Source organism: Orbicella faveolata, unplaced genomic scaffold, assembly GCF_042242905.1.
Source record: "Orbicella faveolata isolate gen_17 unplaced genomic scaffold, um_ofav_v1 contig_46, whole genome shotgun sequence".
NCBI lineage: Eukaryota > Metazoa > Cnidaria > Anthozoa > Scleractinia > Merulinidae > Orbicella > Orbicella faveolata.
Genome location: NW_028301576.1, coordinates 18,146,045 through 18,168,275, shown reverse-complemented (window position 1 = coordinate 18,168,275; position 22,231 = coordinate 18,146,045). Strand labels below are relative to the sequence as shown.

The following is a 22,231-nucleotide window of genomic DNA, read 5'->3' as shown; positions in this document are numbered from 1 at the left end:
TGTTAGTTGCAGACTGTCCTACCTCACTTTCTTCGAGTCCCGTATTCTTCTTTTCCCTCGATTTCGGTCGGCTACTCGTTTTCTTTAAAAGCTTAACCCATGGATTTATCTTCTCACGGTAAGGAGATTTGGTGAGCTCTTTTTCGGGGGCTGGGGTGGCATCTTCGCGTACTCTCCCCCATTTACTTATTTTCCTAGCGAGACTGGTGGCATGTTCTGCCGCGCTTATCTTCCGGTACGCGTTTTCCCTCGCTTTCTTTCTGCTGCATGTTTTCGCGCGCTTTCCACCGGTTACTTGTTTTCCCGCGCTTTGCACCGGTAATTTGTTTTCCCGCGCTTTGTACTGCTTATAATGTTTTGGTTCCGTGAGTTTCATTTTTGTCAGGTGTTATGTTTTGATGATTTTTACTATCTGTCTAACCTCTGCATCGTTTCTTCTTTAGAAATAGCATATTTTAATCCAAATACAAAAGATGTTATTCCAGGCGTCTCCCCGCAAATACTGCAAATCAAGGTACAAAGAAGTTTTCATTGTATTCTGACAAATTTTAAAAACGTAACCGTTACAACTCGATTTATTGGGCCAAATACGATTTATCAAGGTTCGACCTTTAATTTTAAGTCAAATAAAATTAGAAATAAACTAATTAAATTATTAATAAATCAATGTTAGTAATAGCGAATTAAACTCCTTTAGTTTTTTTTAATCCACAAATGAACGAATTTCCTGTCGGCAAGAGGTGTTTTATTTCTTTCAATCGCATGCAGAAAAACAGATTTAGATTTCCACAAAGAATTCCTTTCAATCAATCAATCAATCAATCAATCAATCAGTGTATTTAACGTGGTCTGTACGCTTAGTTAAAAGGCTAGTTTTAGGGTACGCCACGAAAAAAACAGAAAAAAAGAAATTATAAGAGCCTTATGAAGGAAGGTATATAAATTTAAATAAATTAAGATTAACAACTAGCTAATATTAAAATATGAGAATTAACAATGTAGACACAAGTAAAATGTATAAGAAAATAGGATCATTAAAAGCAGTAAAAATTGATTAAGGATAGATCCACTTCGCACTAAGAGTCCCGTGAGATCTAATGTTTTTAAGTTGTTTTTAGAAGTAGTGTACGTTTGTATCTTTCGAGACTCGTCCGGTATAGCGTTCCACAATTCTTTCATTTCTTTTCGCAGGTCATTAGCGGTCAGCAGTTTCCCAAACCAAAGGGCTCCACAGCTAAGGGTGACGTAAGTGTAGCTGTAGTTGTTACTGAGAACGTTCTTTCATATTTTTCTGCCGTTGACTGTAATGTTTTGCTTACTGGTATTCTGCACAGGTGATTGATCCATTTGTCACAATCGAAGTGTTTGGCATCCCGGCTGATATTTCACAGGAAAGAACAAGAACGGTTCCTCACAATGGTAGATATTTTTCTTGATGTGATTTGTGTTTGCTTGGCACATTCTGCAGTAATTTTTCAACTTCTTTCTCGGTTTGTCTTTTTTTTTTTCTCCAGGTTACAACCCAGTCTTCGACGAAACTTTCGAGTTTCACATCAATCTCCCTGATCTGGCTCTAGTGCGGTTCGTTGTACAAGATGATGATTTCATTGGTGATGGGTTCATCGGACAGTACACTATTCCTCTGAACTGTATCCAACCAGGTAATTCAACTAATGGCGGGAGTTATCACAGGGGAAAAAACTGAACACCCGTCCCCCTTCACCCCACGGGGGCGGGGGGGGGGGGCGGTTTATGCCTGAGATAACTTGCAGAACAGATCACCGTTTGAAAGGTTTTTAACTGTAGTTGATCGGAAAGTTAACACTGACCCATAGAGTGGTTTCCAATTGAGCTTCGAAAGTAATCCGGCAATTACTTTGGTTTTGTTTTGACTATGATTTGAGATTGGCTGAGTAATCTAATTGGTAAAGTAGCTGGTTTGGTTTTAGTTTTCCGACCCTCAGTTGAAAACCGCTACGTACACGACAAATACAGACCTGGATTTCCTTGCCATATTTTTACTAAAAGGTGAAAAGTCTGTATAAAAAATATTTACATTGTTTATCTCGAGGGTTTAAGTCTGCTGGGCTCTTGTAACAAATTAGATTGAAGACCGTCCACTAGTGGGCCAATCAACATTCAGAACTAATCCCAAAGTGAGTCGGCACCATGGTTTTCGGGCATAGTTCATTTCGTCGTGTAAGAATGCTTTCGTATGGTCTACTCAACATTATCTCGCGACGGGCGTTGGCCGGGCTATTTGGCGATTGGAAAACGAATCGTTTGGAACGATTAAAAAAACCCACATAAATGCAATTAAAGTCAATTTTCTTGCTCGTTGCCAGGCTACCGACACGTGCGCCTTCTGTCATCACACGGAGAGGAACTGGACTCGGCCACCTTGTTTGTTCACGTGACCATCACAAATCTGAACGACGCTGCGGCTGTAAGTATAACACGTGATCAGTTCAACCCCTTCGGTACCACGATCAAAATTGATTCCTTGTTGATAATTTGATTTCTTCTCTTGGCCTATTTCCTTGACAATGCGGTGTAACTGTAAAGAGAAATTTGACTTTGATTAATGTTGTAATTAAACCAGAAAAAAAAATAGGTCTCTGATAGAAACTGTTGGTAAAGTTGTCTGTTTGATGTGACGTTAAGACGTTTTTTTCACCTTCCAGCAAAGACCGAGAAAAGCTTCTTTGAGGAAGTCAAAGAAAGCGAGGGAGGTAAGTCTTGTCTTTGATGTTACTTTCCTTTCGCTACTGCATGTAGAGTTGTATGTTGCGGAGTTGTCTTGGCGGGGTTTGTATTTCTGTTTGGAATTGATTATGTGTGTAAATATAACTAAACAACAAAAAAAAGAAGGGAAAGAAAATAAAAAAGTACACCATTCTATTGTAGATAACGTAGTTATTTGTTTGTACGTCGAGTAAGTATCTCACTGTAAATGTAAGTGATGTAAGAGTAAAGTATACTTAAGTAAGCAGTGTAAGTATGCAGTCTTAAGTAAATGGTCTTTATTTTGTCTTTGTTGTAATTAATAAAAAAAATTCTTATAAAGAGAATTGATTATTTGTGTTGTTCTTTTGTTTCTTCGTTCCAGTATACTAGTATGAAAACTGTGGGTGTCAAAGCGGTGGATGATACGTTTAAGGTGAGCTTCTATCAAGGTGTCTCTGAAAATCTAATTTTATTTTACAATTACTTTGTGTGCAGAATGTCCCACTTCGACCTCTGGAACAGAAAGCAACCAAAAGTGTAAATCCACTGTCTTAAGAGACTGAGGATAATTACTGGTTTTGAGAACAGTAATGTGCGAACGTTGTTTGTCTTTCGTATGACTACGAACCAGATTATCCTAAAAGGCAGTAAAAGAAAAGTTACAACTAGGTGATCTTAAGAAGATGTGCTGTTCTTGTATCAGCTGAGAAGTTTGTCGTAAACCAACTGTAAGATGTTTAAGGTATCAGCCAACCCAAAATTGACCGTTTTGTATAATTTTGGTTTTTTCTATGTTCGATAAATCTTAGGAATAGCTTTCGTTTAAAAAAAATCCACAAAAAAATGTTATTCGTACCGGAAGTTATTTAATAAGCGAAAACAATTTTGCCATCTTAGTTATTCTAATAAGCCGCTGACAACTCTTGTCATCGCGTTGTCAAATAAGGAGAGGTTACGTGACAGCTAAGCGCATGTGTGTTTGTGTTTCACAAAACACACGCGATTCGCCATCTTGGAAGCTCTCATAGTTGTCGCCTTGTGAAATCTATGAATGCCTTCGAAAAAGAAAAAAAAATCGTGTCCCTTTCTTCGTCAAAGATAAGACCAAAGAAAGGGAAGAAAGCATTTAGCTGTGAATCGGCGGCAGACCTCGCTTCGAGCGACAAAGGTTCTTTCTTCAACCAAGACGAATGGCTACAAGAAATCGAAGAACATGAACGCAGATCGGATACGAGTGAAAAGCAGTCGGTTGAAATGAGTGCAAGCCGTTCTAAAATTCGGTTAGAAGAAGCCGAAGAAGAACAAGAAGATGTTGGATCGTGGGCAAAGTTGAATGGTCGAACCACTGTTTCTGGAGAAAACCTGCAAGAAAAGCTTCAGCAGTCAGTTTTATGTCGATTCTGTCACAGGGACGTTGAACTGCAGGAGAATGTGTCTTTGTTTCCCACCGCCGCGAAAATTTGTCTGTTTCTTGTTACCTGTCAAACTACTATTGTTCAAGAAAACTGATACTTTCTTTTATCGATCAACACTTTATTTGCTTGACGCCTAGGTGTCGCTAATCTCATTGCGGTCGAAATTCTATTTTTCCTTGTTTTTCAATATGAAAATTTGTTCGAGTTGTGCATGTATTTTGAACTGCAAGTCGGCAGCCCCTGGACCAATTTGGCTGAAATTTGGCCAAATTAATGTCAGATAGCTTACCTACAAAACCGTCTCTGCGAATTTTAATTCTTCTTTTCATTTCAAAGTTATAACCTATTTTCCACTGGTGGTGACAATAATTTCTCATCCCCTAATATATTTGCTCGTAAAAATAAAACGGACGCACATTCCAGAAATCTGAGACACTGTTTTTTCGGCAAACGTGTGAAGAAATGAAAGCCGTATTAATCGTTTTCTTCCGTTTGTTTTTGGTGAGCATGGAACTTAATGAATGAAAACACTTAGCTTTGCAAAAACCTCATTTTTTTAGCACATTAAAGTTTTATACCTTTTAAAGGGAATTAGCTGTAACCATGATTATTCAGCTTTCAAAAAAGATACGGTTTATAGGGATTGTGTTGAAACAAAGTGCGCTAGAACGGTCCGCGCGCAGACGGTCCCGGTGAGTTGGCTGATACCTTAAAGCAAAAAAGTTAGCTCATCGATCGGAGAACAGCCGTTTTTCACTTCACCTAATTAATAGAGTATAACAGTTTTAAAGCTGTAAAATAGTCAGTGATCACATTTGTTGTTATGCTAATTGTCTGTGTTGTATATTTTTATAGCTGGCTATTCAACCACTTAGAGACGGCACAGATCTCAGAGAAAATGTTCAAACAGCTCTTGGAAATTTCAGGGTAACATTCGTTTCTTTTACACTTCCTTTATTTAAACTATTAGCATCATTTGTAAAGCGACATTCTCTAATGACGAAAAAGGCTGACGTCGTTACAAAACATGTCGTGGTCATCACTGGTTTTGTTGTTGTTGTTCTTACGGCCAGACAAAGCTTATGTAGAAAGTCTTTAGACTTGCTCCACACCGTTTCTCTCACTTATTTTAAAGATACGGAATTGTTATAATAACTGTGAAAATGCAGAAAAGTTCCCCCTAAGTTATTTTGTGAAGAAACGTTTTTTCCGTGTTTCTAACTAGCCACAGGAACGCTTTGCAAAGTCTATGAAAACTTGAAATATGTACGGAAGCATTCGCTTGCGGTTCGTGTTTCCGGCAGCATCTTTCGCTCTCTCAACCTTACTATTTCCACTCGTGTTTCTGTAGCCCTAATGCAAATTAGGAATTACTTTCCATACCTGAATTAGTTTATAGTAGATGTGAATCAAGTGGTTAATAGCGGAGAATTTCTTGTTCTCTGTCTTATCTCCTTCCTCTCTTTTCTTCCTTTCAGGAGATCTGTGGCGTGGCTCCCCGGTCAAACCTTAAACAGTGCATAAGACTGCTGACTTCTAGATTACAAAGCACTTCAGAGTTTATCGCTTTGAACCTGGTCATGAAGGATGAGGTACTGCGGACGAGACATTCTCTTTCAATATTCGTACCCATGCTACCTTCAACCGTCACCTGTATTGCTTTTTCCTCTTCATGCTATGCAGCAAAAAAGTGCGTACCTTCAAACCGTCGCCAGAAAAAAAGTTCTGTGTACATGCAGGAAAAGAAGAAAGACGTTAGTTCTCGGTTTTGGTTAGCCGTTTCTGTTGTGACATCAAGACGAGAGACGTATTTACCAAATTTCAAAACACAGAGATATATATAACACAGAGAAGAGAGTTGAAAATCAATACGACGCCTAGGAGAATACTTTCGACGAACTTCGGAGTGTTTCAGTTGCCTGGAGATGTGATCAAAAACTGTCTTGTGTCAGTCAGTGTTTGGTATATATTCTAAGTCGAAACTAATACTAATCGGAAAACGGAAAAAAAAAGTCGTGAAAAATCTATCCCACCCAAGATGACATGGAGTCGAGAAACCTCGTTTAGCAGCATTTATGGAAGAAAACAGCTCCGGTGCAGTGTGATCTGGGTACACAAACGTCGAATTTCGGGGAAGAATATGAGTACGCTAGTGAAAACTAACTGATGGTTCAAATCCGAATCATTCTTTTTAACTTTTTTTTTTCTTTTTTGTGGTAGTATCCTTATTTCGAGGCTCATGGAAGTTTGCCAGAGATGTTAAAGAAAGCGTTGGCAGCGATAGAGCAGGTAGGAAAGGCAAAGGACGATTCACCTTTAAAATTTTAAACTAACCAGATTCAATAGTACTAAGAATATTTTTCAATCTTTACAGGTAGTTCAAGACTCTAAAACATTAATCGAAACTTGTGACTCCGTGCACGAAAGGGTAAGCTTTTCTTTCTATACATATTTAATTATTCCAGCGCAATTGACTTATGCCGTCACGTAGGTTTGCGTGACTACCCCCATCACCCAAAAGAATAGCCTCCTACACAGACGCTTTTTGAGCAGTTTTACTACTTTAAATTGATTCAAAGAATATAGTTTGCTTTCGTTTGTCATATTCATTATTGACGTTACTGTTATTCTTCAGATTATTCAGAGCCAGAGAGCTGGGTTGGAGTGGCACGTAAGTAACTAGCTATCTCGTTTGATTCTGAACAACAAGTTCTTTTAGTTGACGCAACCTTTGTTGGCATCAACGTACGAGCTGGGGGGAGGGAGGAGATGGGGGCTCCAGTCCCCCAGCTGAGAAAATTATGTAATTTTTCGGGCAAAACGCTCATGATTCGGGCAACGTCACTACCGTTGGCGTTGCAAGCTTTCTGTAGAACTACTTTTGGAATTGTAGCAGTTTCATTAGATGTGAGAATTGTCAACGTGTTTGATTTTGCGTTATTTTTTCGGAGAAGAAGGTCGTGTCATAAACGTATTAAATCTTGGGTTGCAGGAAGAGCTACACAATGCTTGTGGAAAAGAGGGCATTAAAGGCAAGCGGTTAACGAAGGTAGGCTTTGATGAATATGTATGTTTTGTTGTATGTGCATGCCGGTTAACAACTTGAACTGGTTCCTTGTTCGGCTGATCTTCGATTAACCCGAAGATTTCCGTAATGTTTTCAGACCCCGAAAGTCTTCTGTGGGCAGGTCGCTGTCCGGACTTATCGCATTGCTAAACAACCTTTGTGCAGAAAACTGAAGGATTAGTCAATTCTCAGAGATCACAGCAACCGTTTAGCTTGCGACATCTGGGTCCAGATTCTCCTTACCATTATCATGTATTTCTTTTGACTCTGTTTCGGAGAATTTAGCGTCTGGTTAAAACATTTTCTCATGAGATGACTAGATCATTTAATCACATCACCTGCTTGGTTGAAATTGCTTTAAGAAAGTAACGAGAAGTTAGGGTTTCATTTCGAAGACAGACGTCAGCAAAGTGAATCTAAACGTTTAAGTAACAATACTTCAGGGCCGGGTTGTTCGAAAGCCGGTTAACACTAACCCAGGATTAAAAGTTAACCGAACTATTAATTTTTCTTGTATAAAATTATTTTTTTACTGCTTAAGTTTCGTGTAGTTTGAGCTTAGTCAAGCTCAAAACTGATGGACAAACAGTATAAACAGAAAACCTCACCGAAAAGTTACAAAACTAAGATCAAATTTCTTGCTAATCCTGGGTTAGCTTAATCGGGCTTCGAACAACCCGACCCAGAGGTTCAACACGAGAGCTTGACTATTTAAAGCACCAGTCAAGGACTCATAGTTCATAACTGAGCCGAATTACTATTTAAAAACGGGGAACTAGTCAGAGACGGAATTCCGTTGACAGAATACCATCTAAGATCAGAATTTAAGGACGGTAAACCGTGTTAAAATCGCGACTCGTGATTTTCGCGTCCAGTGTGAATTTAAGAGAGTTTTCCGTCCTATTTTCCCGTCGATTTGGACAGAAAAGTAGACGGATAAATTTGAGACAGGAAACTCGTCATCTGCCGGATCCATTCATATCAGACGAGTTTTCCGTCTGAAGAGGAGTTTCCCGTCCCAAGACGGTTTTCGTCGCTAAAATGAATCCGGCAATTAGTACCCTGAACCAGGAAGTGAATTGATAAAGAGGATGTCGACGGGTTGCCGTTCTCAGTTCTTGGTTACATCACTAATAAGTGTAGACACTTGATACCACAAATTGTGCGATCGACTCTAGTGATACGTTTCTTTCGTGGTTCAATCGTTAAGATCATTAGCTGTGTTGTATTTTGTTCAATTACCTTCCAGGCTGTGGAGAGCTATGCGTGGAACATCCGTGTGTTAAAAGGCCAGGCAGAATTACTTTTAAACGCAAAAGCGGAATGCCAGGAATATCTTCGACAGGTAGGAAAGGTTCCGTTACCTAGTAGATGACCAGGGGGGAGCTCCCCTCCTTGTTAATGACCAGGCTGGCCTCAGCCCCCCCCCCCCCCCCCCCCCGGGACCATAAAAGCTATAGGCACGTATCTCGTGCAGAATATTTTTGTAACACACTATCTGAACGTTGCAGAGGAAGCTTGTTAGTAAATAGGTGAGAAAGTAAGCAATTGATTAAGCTTTGATATCCAAACTGACTGGGGAAACTCTAGAAAAAAAAAGAAGTTAAAAAAGTTAAGAATTTTATGTGGTTGTTTAAACCGGAGGAAATGTGTTTAGGAATCAACTTTGTTTATTATACAGTTTATATGTAGTTTTGGCTTCTAAATAAAGGGAGCGAGTAGTATTAATTTTTGTGGAAGTCCTTGACTTTGCTCTTTTATTAAACGAAGTCTTACTCAACTCATTTTTTCCGCAGATTCAAGAGGCGACTCTAGCGACTGGACTTGTCAAATCCGTTGGGTGTAATCTCTGACTGAGTACCAAATTTATACGTCATGTCCCCTCCCTATATATACGCATGTGCGCTGTAAATACTCGAATACAGTTAGGGTATATTGTAAGGACACTGCAGTGGTTCGTAAGTGACGATATGTAGGTTTTTTTATTCACTGTATATTTGCCTCCTGTCATTGCACTGAACTTTATAGCAGTATTTTCCGCGAGTTGGGGAAAATCTTGTTGTCAAGATGCCATGTTAATCTCAAGTAGGTTTTGGTAAATTCCCAACTTTAAACACTTCTTGTTTCTTTACTTCTTAAAGGATAGGCCCGCGTAAATGCAGGCTGACTCTGCATTTTACGAAGATCAGATAGAGCTGTGATAATTTCCTGGCAAGGGTTAACTGCTCAAATTCGTGTTCTCGGTATAGGACTGGAACTAGCTTGCAACTGAGGCTAACACGGGGAGTCTATAAATGTAAATGACATTAATCTTTTTAATGATATTCCCCGCATTGGCCTCCATTGCAAGCTAGTGCCAGTCCAATACCGGGAATACAAATATGGTTATATCATAAACGATGATGGTTGTAGCTGGGAAATCGGACGATACGAATCAAGTGAGAAAATTGTAAATATTAATTCAACAAGTAATTTAAAGGAAAAACATTGTAGAATTGAAAGAAGAACATTGCAGACCAAGGTGTTTTTGAGATTCATCTTTAACTTGCTGGTTTTCTCTTCTCTAGGCCGAGATACCAAACCAGTGACTCGAGAGATAACATTTCTCTTATCCGACTTCTCAAGTTGTTTATCGAACATTCGAGTTTTGCGAATTTGTTGATAATTGTCTATCAAAAAAAAAAACCCGCGATGTAGATACAAAGACGGTCCTATGAAATATTTGCACGCGTTGCGGACCTGTTTAGCAGGTTTGTAGTTTATTGTGACCTTGTATTATAATTCAGATATAAGATTTTTTGACTCGGTTTTTCTTATACGTTTTGTGATTATTTATTTTAATTGATATCGTGTACAGAGACTGACTGAATGTATTTGTAAGTAGTTCAAACTCACGGTAAGAGATACCAGGTCAGCTGAAAATAAAACATCGACTAAAACGTTGTGTATTGTGTGTCCTGTATTGCCTTCCATTTTTGGATTTGACCCTTGCCCGGCAATACTCAAAGTCGATACAGTGAAACGTGTTTTAAGCGGACACTCTTGGGACACTCATTAGTGTCCGCTTGATACATGGTGTCTGCTCTAAACGGGTTCAGCAATAATAGTTAATTACTAACCCTTTTGTAACACACTGTAACACTGTAAGATCAAAGACTGCTCATGGCACAATGTCCAGTCAGTCAATGCATCAATCTGGAATAATCTACTTAGCTTTAAAACGACATCACTGAACAATGTTAAAGGAGTCTGAGCTGAGCTTTTAGAAGTAAAATGGGGTCCGCTTAATCCAAGTTTCACTGTAGAAATTAACAGAGATTATCTGAAGGGGGCCCACTTACGGATCTATTATGCAAGAGCGGCGTGCTTTACTTTAAGCCTAGATCTGTTGAAATTTTGTTGGGACTATTGCTGAGGAACTTTTTCTCAGAAATTTTCCCAATTGAAACGGAACGCCGGCAAAAGTGTTTGTAATGTTTTGCATAGTAGAGATTCTGTTGCGATAGTACCCACCCCCTCTTTAAGAGCCAAGGTCTTCGAGGCCCGCCCAAATCTTTTAGGCTGTCGTTAATGGGCGCCGCCCGAGTCAGCTATAACGCTTAGAAATCTCACGCGAATAGTCTAATTGCTTTACAAACTAAATAAACTGCAAAGCCGTGAACGAAGATCCTGCTTGATTGAACGTTGGATCTCACAGGAGATCTAATCAGCCAAACTTGAAAAGTAAAACGATGAGAAGTCACCGACTACCGCAAGGCTGACACAACGTCGTAGATTTAAAACAATACTTCAGCTGGCCAGACCAGCCTTTTTCAGGTTTCGATTTTATTGAATTATAAAATAAAATTACGATATTATATAGTGGTGGATGTAACACATGTTTAGTAACTAAAAGGAGTGGCGGAAATGACGAACAAAACAAACTAAAGTAGGGATAAAACGGGTCTACGTAGGTTACAAGTTTTACGATTCATCGTGTCTATTCATACCGTGGGGTTCTAATGTCCCCGCTAAATCTATTAAAAGACATTTGATGGACTAAAAACTTCAATATAGTATCAAGACCCTAGTTTCGATTTACGAGCCACCTTGTATAGATAAGGTAGATAATATTAAAAGATCTTAAGAAAAGTCCTGGCTTTAAAATAATAACGTCAAGCAACTCCAGCTTAATTCTTGTGCGCTATCATGTAAGATGGCGGTGCAAAACATTGTAGCTGCATCGAATAACGAAAATATCTAAAATAACATTATAGACTGCATAATCATCATTATAAATAAACCTAATTCTTGCCCAAAAGGGTTTTCTTTATTTTTTTTTTTTTTTTGACTGAGCACGGAATTCGTTTTCAGCAAGTCGTTTAAGGAGCTATGTCACGGTTTGTACATCTTGAAAAATCGACCCTAGATTTACAAGTTCGTCGCTTTTAATCCGTTTTAATCTTCTCCATCCTTAACCATCCTTGTTCCTTTATGGTTTGTTCCTATCTGTTTGGTGTTTTTCTATCTTAGCAAAGTACTATTTTTAACTGAAAATGACGTAACTGAGCTCCTTTAACGAACTGTAGTGCATTTGCCCTCTGCTTTATTGTATACACCTCGCTCAGCCTGAAGTTCGTCCCTCGGGGATCTATCACAAGGTGCGGTTCTGTTTCTCCGGAACGCCAAATCGAGTTAATTACCTTGAGACACTCCAGGTAGGCAAACACCACAAATAGGTCTGTAATTTCTTTTTCTTCCGGCCCTCGCAAGTTTTCAAGACATAGTGTGAAATATTTTGTACGCGCACAATTTACAGTAATTCAAAATCGTTCTTGGATTTCCATTAACTTATATTTCCAATTGGTATGTTTGTTGTTCATTGCTCATTAATTTTCTCTCCAAGACCCTGTTCGCCAGCAAATACGTCTTCATACCTCACAACAGCTCCACATCACTCAAATTTGATGCTCATTGAAATCATTTAAGTGATTGGACACCCAAATTTATTGTTCCGTGGAATAAGTGACAAAAGAAAGATGGTATGAGAGGTGCGTAGTCCACAGAAGCTTCCAAACGATCCAGGCACGGTTGCACAGTACGTTAACTCCAAATCTTTTCTTTGTTGTGATAATGATGAAAGAGGCCTGGGTACTTGATCCGTTCCACTTCCAACTTGGCGTTCAATACTCGGTCAAGTAGATCCCAGTCCTCCCCGCCCCATTTGTATCTGAATTCCTTGGCGTTCATTCCTTTGGGGAGAAAAATGAATTGAAGTTGGGAAACTGTCAAACACAGCTAAAGAAAAATTAACAAATATGAAAAATACAAATACAACTCCGTAGGAAAAAGATGGTTACTGGAACATTTACCCATAATTCTTAGCGTACGAAAGTTCAACTTAAACTTCTCGCTCATAAAAATGTACAGAAAAGCTATGGAGCCTTTAAAACTAACTTGCACAATGTCGTAATCACTGGAACAAATATTGCAAAAATAAGACTTTACTTGTACTTTATGGACTGTGCAAGGATCGCATGGTATCGTGGTAAAATGTACAGCCGCCATCTTTTTTCCCAAGGAGGATTGGACGACAAACTTTCTTCATATCCCAATGAATTGATAAGTAATGGTAATAGGACTGAGTGGAGTCCAATTCGATCTGTTATCATAAGAGTGATAACAAAATCGGACAACCGCACACGAATATGATTACAGACCGAATTGGACGACACGAAGTCTTATTACCAATTAATCATAAAAACTACAATTTCCGAGAAAAGAAGAATAGCCAAGCTATGAAAGAACGGGAAAACTTGCATTAAAATACCTAAAAAGGAGACGTAAACATCCTAAGGCCACCGCGCCTCCTACCGGCAATTAGGCGCGAAAAACACAAAAGCAAGCGCGCGCGTACGCACGTAACTACAACTTTGAATGTGATTGGCTTATTGAACTGTCCGATAACAGACTGTCCAGTAACAAACTGTCCCATAACAAACTGTCCCATAACAACTCGGCAAGTGAATTAGTGGAACATAGGAGTTTTTTGAACCAATCACAATCGAGGAAATTGTAATTTTTTTTTATTAAAGACAAAAGAACACGAAAAATCTCAGTGCTCCACACTCGCGGAAGGCTAGGCTAATCAACTTCTCATAATGTCATTTTTGTTAAAAAAAAAACTATTCTGCTGTGACCGGAAATATGTTCACCGTTATTTCCAAAAGGCGACGACACAAAATGTTCGTTGTACATCCAGGATAGTCGCCCTGGTAGCCGTTACTTAGGGTCGTCACTGATTAGTGAGGGAAAAGCGTTGCGTGATGATACAAGCAACGGCTAGTAACATCCGTGAGCGAGCTCGCTTTTTTTCCACTTACCACCAAACTTTGTCCAGTCAGACTTGTATATACTAAGCAAGCCAAAACCATTCATTTGCCAGAAGCCCCTGTGATCCGCATACGTACTCTCGCAGTTGAGGCGACCAACCACAGGGAAATAAGCAATTCGTCCCTCAATAGTATTCTGAAAGATGAATCAGAAGAAACCTGATCATGTCAGTGTAAGAGCAAAAATAACATAAAAAATATAGTATCTTCTTTATGCGCAATCGAAACGATTTGAGATTTTGATCAATACGTCGAGCGATAAATCACTAAGTAATCATTTACACTGCTCAAGAATCTTAGTCACGAACCTTTCTGACGCTGTCCATGATGTCCACAGGAACATCGATGTGAAGATCGTACAGAAACAGTAGATCATGCTCGCTTGGAACACGCGCGACAGCCTCGTTTAGCGCGAGTGTCTTGTAAAATTTACCCGTCATGTTAACAATGGTGTGTCTGCTGCGGAACAGAGGAGTGTTAAACGCTTTGTCCATGTCGATATCCTGACTTTCAAAGTCCACAACGATGACATGGAAGTTCGTATCACCGGTTAATAAGCTGGCAACAGTGAGTTCATTGATAAAATGATAGACCCATCGTCCTTGGTCTTTGACAGGAAGTATGAAGTACACCGTAGCTGTGCTGTTCCAGTTGATTCCTTCTGGAAAACACAACTTGTCACTTCCCTTCTTCTGATAGACGTGCTCTGACAAGCGTAATGATTTCATGCTATGCTGTAAACCAACTTCCACGTCGACAGAGAAGCGATCACCATAAACTGGATCAGACTTCTGCGTAACTTTGTGGATTCTCTTTAAAAAGAAATCCCTGGAAAGGAAACGAGACAAATCACTCAGCGTCTTTAGGGACCGTTCATTTTTTATAAGGTAGGGGGGGCTGGTGGGAATTGGGGGGGGCCATGCGAAAAAAAATGGCTTTCGAGGGGGGCCATCCCAAAAAAATAAGGGAAAAAGGGGGGGTCATGTGAAATATTTCAGTAAAACTTTAAAATGGCATAATGTTTGAATATCAAAAAAATTGCTATAGAATAAACATAGAGGGCAGGATACAAATTTATTACAAACTCTCCTGCTTTAAAAAAACGTTTGGCGACAAAAAGCATTTGTAGCTACTGAGAAGAAGTATTTAACACTTATTTTCGAATGCAACTTTCACTGGCACTCATCTTCATCTTCGCTGTCGTCGAGTTCTTCGTTGCCGCTTGTGCTGCTATGGGAGTCTCTTTCACCAATGCTGCAAGAAGCAGCAATGCTTTCCGTCATAGTGTACTCTTCAGGGTACATGAAGGTGTAAACATAATCTCTGACTTCCTGGTCAAGGTTTGTGGTGATTCTGCTTCTTGCAGCATTGGTGAAATAATTCCCTTCCAAGAGCTGTGCGATGTATGGCCCATCTCTTCTAAATAACGACGTGGCAACATCCACAACTTTAATACACTCTTCCGGGACGGCCGTTCTAGGAGGGTACACAAGGCATTTTGGAAAATCATTTCCTAGCAGGTTTCCAACACAGATTCCATAAACTCGTTGGACGTTGTTTTCAGTCCGCTTCCTCTTTCTTTCATTTGACTTTCTGCGGTTTTCTTTTTTCCTTCTCCTTTTGTTGATGTGCTGTTTGAGTATGCCCTTGAATATGCTGTTATAATTGCTCTTCTTATTTTCTAGTGCTTCCACGTCCTGCGTGACCTTCGTCAACTTAGCTTCTATACATTTGATCTGTTTTACATTAAAACTGTGGGCAAATTCTTCGCCCTGCTTCAAAGCAAGCCAATTGGACTGAAAGAGTGTGGAATCGTGTTCCTTTACATCTTTCAATATGACATTCAACTTTTCCACCATTGCTCTGTGCTCTTTGATGGAGAAGTTCAGTTTTCGTCCATCACTGGGCTTCAACTGGTACCCTGGCATGGAAAACTCAATCGCCCTTTCTGAACAGCCTTCCGCACTTAGAAAGATTGCTTCTTTTGCCTGTAAGATGTCAAACTGCCTGGATCGTTCAGCTGTAAACCTTTTCTTAAACGACTTGTCGCTTTCGCCATTATTGCGCATTTTGGAATGAGCCTCTTTCATGATGCTCATGTAGTAATGCACTCTTTTCCCGATTGGAAAAGCCCTTCATGGGTATGTTATGGTTTAAATTTAGTTTTGGCTAAAATTTTCAAACCAATTGGATTTTCATTTCTCTTTGTTCTGAATTATGACAATGAACTTGAGACATTGAAAATTAAGAAATTTTAAACCATAGATAAATTTAAACCATAACAAGTATGCTAAAATTTATAAAAAGTAATCCACTATTTGCAAGATTTGAGAACACTCATAGCTTTTTGTTCTACCTGCACAGGACAACATTTATACATGCCTGTCACTAGAGTAGAGGGAAAAACCTTCCAAATGAAGACATCTGTAAATTAAATGTAACAATGTGTTTCACACAACACATCAACAGATTTCCAGTTTTCTCACAACACTTTGTACTTGGTTCAGTATCACAATGCAGGAGCAAGGAAAGACTCTGTTCCAGGTCACTGTTACTTCCGTAAGATTGAGAAGTTTATGAATGAGCACTATGGGGAGGGGGAGAACTACAGGGAGTTTCTAAAGTTGTCCTGTCAAGAAAAGGAAGGAGAAATTTGTTCTCTTTGTTGTGAATGGACTGGACCACCCATAGAAAGATACCCTAAACCAGTTCCTGACCATTCCTGCCTACCGGAATACCACTACCTCTCCTACCAGAAGACCCCAAAAGAAGGGCGTGATCCAGATGACTGGCAGCTAAGGGTCCAAGCGAAGAAAGAGCATGGAAGTGGCAGGCTGGTTTTATCTGACCCAGAGAGCGTTGCTCTGTTTGCAGATAAGTTTATTGTCAAATCAAAGTTTGTGGTGGATTATCTTCAGCATCTTGAAGTGCTGGAATTAAAAAGGAAAAAGAGAGCAGGAGAAAAGGCAAAGTTAAGTAGGGACGCAAAAGATAAATCACAGGAGGATTATCCTTGTACTGAGTTGTGCGAAGATCTAACCAAGCTTAAAAAGCTCCGTGTTCCAGAACTAAACAAGTACTTGAACCACCACGGGCTGAAGCAGCATTTGAAACGCAGCAAGAGTGAGAAAGTAAAGGCAATTGTAAGACATTCATGCTTGCAGCAGAAGAGTCCTCTCAGAGCTGGCCAACCAACACTGAGAAATGCCAGGACATTGACACAAAATGACAACAGGGCAAGTGCTGACAGCAGTGAAACGGATGGAAGTGACAATGATGAGTATGACAGTGATGCCATTGACTCTGGGGGAGAAGATGACTCAAGTGACGTCATTCTTGCATTCATCAATTCAGATGAGGAAGATGCCAATGAGAGGCCAAATGCCACACGCTCAGGGCGAGCCATAACTAGGAGATCCGAAATTGATTTCTCTTTCTTTTGATTTGTTTTTTAAACAACAGCTCTCTGTAGTATAGGGATTCTAATTTTGTCTTCATAGTGAGCACAATAACGTGAAGTAGGGGGATAATAGAGAAATATTAAAAAAGTTGAAATCTAAATATTGTTTGTTCAATTTTTTTTGGGGGTGGTGGGTCATCCCAAAAAATTACCGCTATAAGGGGGGGGCCATATGAAAAAATTGGTAAGCTGAGGGGGGGTCATGCGATTTTTAAATGGTGCTTCCCAAATCCCACCAGCCCCCCCTCCCTCATAAAAAATGAACGGTCCCTTATCAAGTGCCAAATAAGATATTTTTTAAAACAACAGGACTGGGATATAATATACCAAAACACACTCGAGGAATCGTTATAACGAAACATCGCATGTTTAATTTTCGGACACTTTTTACCTTACTTCGGACAAATTTTGGACAAAAATTTCGGACACTTTGCTAAAACAAAGCTAACGTAAATTTGCGCCTACAAAACAAGTTTTAAACTGAAACAACATCTGTGAAAGTGAAAGTTTCAGTCTGCAACTTCGAAGTTTTACGGATACACCGACGGGAAAATAAAAAATTCTATCTAGTCGTTCGTATCTCAACTAGAGTCCGCTCCATGAGGGAAACTAGCGGCTTTGGAGCTATTTGAAAGTTTTATACTGTACTGTAAATATTTCGGACGCTTATAATTTCGGACGTTTTTCTTTTCGGACACCTTTTTGTTCGAAATTAACATCGTCTAAAATCTTTTGCAAGTAATGTACTTCACTCCTTAGCTGAATGTTTCTGCAGCTTTCTACAGAATGAAATCTGGAATAATTGCACGATCATTCGACTGATTTTTCGCTCCTTTCTGATTGGTGGAGAAACTACGACGTCATGGGCAAATAATTGCTCATTCCCAGATAACGTTAACAGAGTCATTAACACTGCAAATATTTTTCTGCTCATGCGCATTAATATTTTCCAGTTTGAGGAATAAGACAAAACAGTCACAGCGAGCGTATCCCAACCTCGTTCTCAGGGTCTCCTCCTGGAGAGCGGGAAGAAAAGAGACACTGGGAACGAGGTTGAGCGTATCCCCGTTGTATGCAGTAAGATATTTTTGTTAACAGTTGTTGTGATACCTTTGAAATAACGATAACGAGAAAAGCTAGTAAAAATAGCCCGACACCGAAAACAAATATTTCACTAAGGAATCAAATACGGCCGCAAAGAAACAAGAAAATTTCTTATCACATCCTTAAAAGGTGTTTTCAGTTGTGCTAGATAGGAAAAGACAGGAATGATCTCGTAACAACTTAGCCTGCGAACAGGCTCCCGGCGAGGGCGGAAAAAAATTCGGCGAGCGAAAGCGTGATTCCGTGAGCGAAGCGAGTGGGAGTCGGAGCGTGAATCCGCGAGCGCCCCGTGCACTCTCTCGTCACCAGACCGCTTTCGGCTCGTCCCGCTCGCCCTATACTACACTCGGCTAGCTCGCTCTAAAACTAACCGGGAGCCTGTTCGCAAGCTAGTAACAACTGTGAGATCGATCACATTTTTCAGCTGAAAATGTCATAAAATCTCCTTCCACAAACCTCGTTAAAAATTTTATTTCACTCGCCCCAGTTGATATCTTAATTTTTTTTTTTGTTGTTCTCAATTAAACTATTTTTAGCTAGATTTTACCCACTTTCTCAAAAGTAAAAAAAAATTGATAGATAATTCAAAATGCACGGGTTTCCAAACGAAAGACGCTATTGAGCTGACAAGTTCTCAACACATAAATTTCGCACGTCTTATACCTGGATTCGGACGGATTCGCATAACGTGTTTGCATCCTTGTTGCCACCCAATTCAGATCAGGTGATGATTCATTTGGGAGGTTACAATTGTGCAATTGTCTTCTTTTTACATAGTTCCATGCAATCAGTTGCGTGGGACAAATTGCACAATTGTAACCTCCCAAATGAATCATCACGCAGTCTGAATTGGGTGGCAACACAGATTGGTCACAGCCCTCGTATTTTATTCGATCGCTGAACGCGCGGCTAAAAACACGGGAAAACCGGACGCCAGCGCAAAACGTCTTCAGCCTTATGCGCCTACTGGCGCAAAGAGCAGTAATGAACGGGAGACTTGACGGGGTATGAGGTCGGAACCGAGAAAAATAGAGTTAACCGAATCAGTTTACTGTTCGCTATGACGGACGTCTGTGATAAAGGAAACCCCGCTATAACGAATTTATGGGAAAACGACCAAAATCTTTGTTATAGTTGCGTAATGACATTAAATCGTTATAGATTGAACAGACTTTGGAAGCTACAGAGAGAAGTGTTGCGTGACGACGTAACGGCTGCGAAAGTGAGGAAGCCTGGGTGTGAACGTCTACCTGGAAAATGTGAATGTTTTTCGCGTGACTTTCACCGCGTGAAATACTGCGAAGGGGACTAACGCTTGTAAGATGTCTCAGCTCTCTTTGTTGATAGTCGTACTCGCACCCTAAAAGGCTTGACTGACAAAGCGCAATACCGCGCCAAAACAATGTCACTACAGTGAATGGTGTTCTCGAAAGCAACAAGACATTATTTGCTTCAGTCTTACGAAGAGACCTTTTGCGATACCGACTCCGCTACGGTTTACATTGTTAGCAATATCATAATCCATGAACTAAACAGAAAGTAACGAATTTTTTCCCCGTGTTTGGAGTTGCCAGAGAGTCGAGAGAAAGTTTATCTTTCCACTTGGACCACTTGGTATAGAACCTTTTCATAAATGGCTGCCAATTTAAATTCTTTTTCTTTTGTATATGCATTTAAACTGGCCTCACTCAACTCATTTGAGTGTAAAAATTCCTTTGAATTTTCAATTTAAAAACGAGGTTGGTAAGGCTGAATTTAAATACTTATGATACTTAAGAAAAGGGTCTATGATACCAAGTGGAAAAGTAAACATTTATTCATTATGGAGGTTGAGAGTTAATTACAGTAACAATTACACTAACTGGTGAACGCCGTGTAAACCGGTTACACGAGTTCATATGAATTTTTAAATAAATATATCAAATGAAGATTTACATAAATAAAGAAACCCTGTTGTAAACTTACTTGGAGGTGCTTTGACGAAGAGAAGTCACCATTTTATTCACAACCGAGTGAATCACTTCTTTATCGGCAAAACGGTTGTGCCGGTTCCAAACAAAGCCCGGATCGCCCATGCTTGTGTCATCATCAGGGAAAATATTCGATTCAGAAACCAATTTCTGACCTTCGTACCGATAGATGTTGTCACTTGACACAAAACTTGTCTTGTAATCACATGTTGGTAGATAACTATCTTTGGGAATCAAAGGCAGTGAATAGAACTTCCGGTATTCATTGCTTGTTCTGTTGGATTTCAGTTTGTATTCATGGTGATTCTGCACTGAAAGCACGGTATGGGCCGACTCTTTTTTCCCCGTAACCTGGGTGTTGTTCGATCGGTTCGAATACCTCGATAGGTATTCGGAACTGATCACTTTGAAATCTACACCGCTAGACCGTTTCCAAAAAACTTGCACAAATCCGTCGCCAGAACCTTGTTTATGAATTACTTCGATGTAATAGCGTTTTCCTCCGCGAAGTTTCACGTCATTCGAAAGTTGTTCAGGATATTTATCCAGTTGGTTCTTTTGCGTCCACGGTGCACTTTCATTGGTAAACACACCGGCAATCATTAATTTCTCTTCGGGAAATTCACTTGGACTGAGCCACAACTCTGATGAATCGTCGGAGGCTATCGCAAAGCGGTATGATCCACTCTTTGCCGGGTGTAAATACCCGAAAAGTTGCTGTCCATAATCCGCTCTGCCGTCTTCAATCTGAAATAAGTCAGTTGTCATTAACTTTTCCTCATCGGGGTAACGTGGAAAAAACGGCGACCGTCGTAAATTCGCCAAATTCGGACCACACACCGATCGCCAAATGCGAACATTTAACCTGGGCTCAATGTCGCCATCTAAATGTACGCGCACACGTGCTTCTTGGTGTCTACCACTAGCGCCGCCACCATCATTTTGACTGTGTTTAGGAAAGATGAAGACGAAATACGAGATTGAAAAGGTTAAAAGCACGAAAACTGATAGCTTGCCAAATCTCTTTAGTCTCCGTAATCGAAGAAGGTTTCCAAACACTCCAAAGGCCATGGGTAGTGAAGTGATGCGTTCTGTGCTGGTCAAATTATTCACCAAGTTTAAATATTACGTTTTATGCTAATGTTAAATTGTAAACGTACACCAGGCATAGCCTTAACGATGACCCTTGACGTAGTCTCCCCCGCAGCCGTTTTTTGGGATGTCACGCAACGCTCCCCCCAAAGAAACAGTAGGAATTAGCAAGGAGTGACAGGCCTGCACAACTTCTAACAATGGAAACTTTTGTACCATGTAATATATGACCCCTTTATAGTTTTGCTCTTACGAGTATGTCTTTTAGGGATTTACCTCTTTTATACGATATTAGTGGTGGCTCTTTGAAAATTTGCCGTAGAGAAGGCTGATTTTGTATCAAGTGCCATTTTTCCATTAAAGCATTTTTGAGGTTGGGCACTGATGGTTGATATTGTGTTACAAAAGGCATGAGTTCTTTCCGGCTTTCATGTTTTTGTCTTAGCGCCGATTCCCTTTCTGTGAATTTAATATCTGAAAGGAGTGTTTCGAAGAGAACATTTACAAATTCAAATCACGTCTCCTTGCTAGAGGTTATCCAAAAAATCTGATCGAAACACTCCTTTCAGATATTAAATTCACAGAAAGGGAATCGGCGCTAAGACAAAAACATGAAAGCCGGAAAGAACTCTTGCCTTTTGTAACACAATATCAACCATCAGTGCCCAACCTCAAAAATGTTTTAATGGAAAAATGGCACTTGATACAAAATCAGCCTTCTCTACGGCAAATTTTCAAAGAGCCACCACTAATATCGTATAAAAGAGGTAAATCCCTAAAAGACATACTCGTAAGAGCAAAACTATAAAGGGGTCATATATTACATGGTACAAAAGTTTCCATTGTTAGAAGTTGTGCAGGCCTGTCACTCCTTGCTAATTCCCACATGAAGCACTTGTACTTAGGACTTTCATTTACAATTTTTTTCGTCCGTCATGATCGTAACCTGCGAACACCGCCTATTTTTGGCGACGTGCGGCGTGAAACAAAAACCAGAAATCCCTCGCGTGTTCGCACCGCAGACC

The 22,231-nt window shown here is 39.9% G+C and overlaps 2 protein-coding genes across 2 annotated transcripts in view; one reads left to right on the top strand and one right to left on the bottom strand.

Moving 5' to 3' along the window:
• Positions 1–10,148, top strand: part of LOC110040713 (inactive phospholipase C-like protein 1) — a 35,813-nt gene extending 25,665 nt beyond the window's left edge. The window contains exons 18-32 of the mRNA XM_089278702.1: positions 444–514; positions 1,192–1,245; positions 1,335–1,419; positions 1,515–1,661; positions 2,346–2,446; positions 2,685–2,732; positions 3,110–3,160; positions 4,998–5,069; positions 5,621–5,734; positions 6,363–6,431; positions 6,517–6,570; positions 6,778–6,813; positions 7,135–7,191; positions 8,459–8,554; positions 9,006–10,148. Of these exons, the coding sequence (XP_089134828.1) occupies positions 444–514; positions 1,192–1,245; positions 1,335–1,419; positions 1,515–1,661; positions 2,346–2,446; positions 2,685–2,732; positions 3,110–3,160; positions 4,998–5,069; positions 5,621–5,734; positions 6,363–6,431; positions 6,517–6,570; positions 6,778–6,813; positions 7,135–7,191; positions 8,459–8,554; positions 9,006–9,062 (1,112 nt within the window). The 3' untranslated portion in view covers positions 9,063–10,148. The remainder of the gene's footprint in view (positions 1–443; positions 515–1,191; positions 1,246–1,334; positions 1,420–1,514; positions 1,662–2,345; positions 2,447–2,684; positions 2,733–3,109; positions 3,161–4,997; positions 5,070–5,620; positions 5,735–6,362; positions 6,432–6,516; positions 6,571–6,777; positions 6,814–7,134; positions 7,192–8,458; positions 8,555–9,005) is intronic.
• An 867-nt stretch (positions 10,149–11,015) lies between these two features.
• Positions 11,016–21,688, bottom strand: LOC110040722 (beta-1,4-N-acetylgalactosaminyltransferase 3-like). The gene is made up of 4 exons (XM_020745986.2): positions 20,110–21,688; positions 13,889–14,408; positions 13,572–13,716; positions 11,016–12,440 (listed from the first exon to the last, which is right to left on the bottom strand). The coding sequence occupies exons 1-4, from the start codon at positions 21,183–21,185 to the stop codon at positions 12,292–12,294; spliced, it is 1,890 nt and encodes a 629-aa protein (XP_020601645.2). The 5' UTR covers positions 21,186–21,688; the 3' UTR covers positions 11,016–12,291.
• Between the last annotated feature and the right edge of the window lie 543 nt (positions 21,689–22,231).

What these genes read in the sequence shown, in the direction of transcription:
- LOC110040722 (XM_020745986.2), bottom strand. Translation starts at nt 21,185, where the DNA reads ATGGCCTTTGGAGTGTTTGGAAACCTTCTTCGATTACGGAGACTAAAG. An exon ending in TCATGGACAGCGTCAGAAAG is followed by an intron (nt 13,717 to 13,888) that starts GTTCGTGACTAA and finishes TTCATCTTTCAG; the next exon opens with AATACTATTGAGGGACGAAT. An exon ending in TGACTGGACAAAGTTTGGTG is followed by an intron (nt 12,441 to 13,571) that starts GTAAGTGGAAAA and finishes TTCTCCCCAAAG; the next exon opens with GAATGAACGCCAAGGAATTC.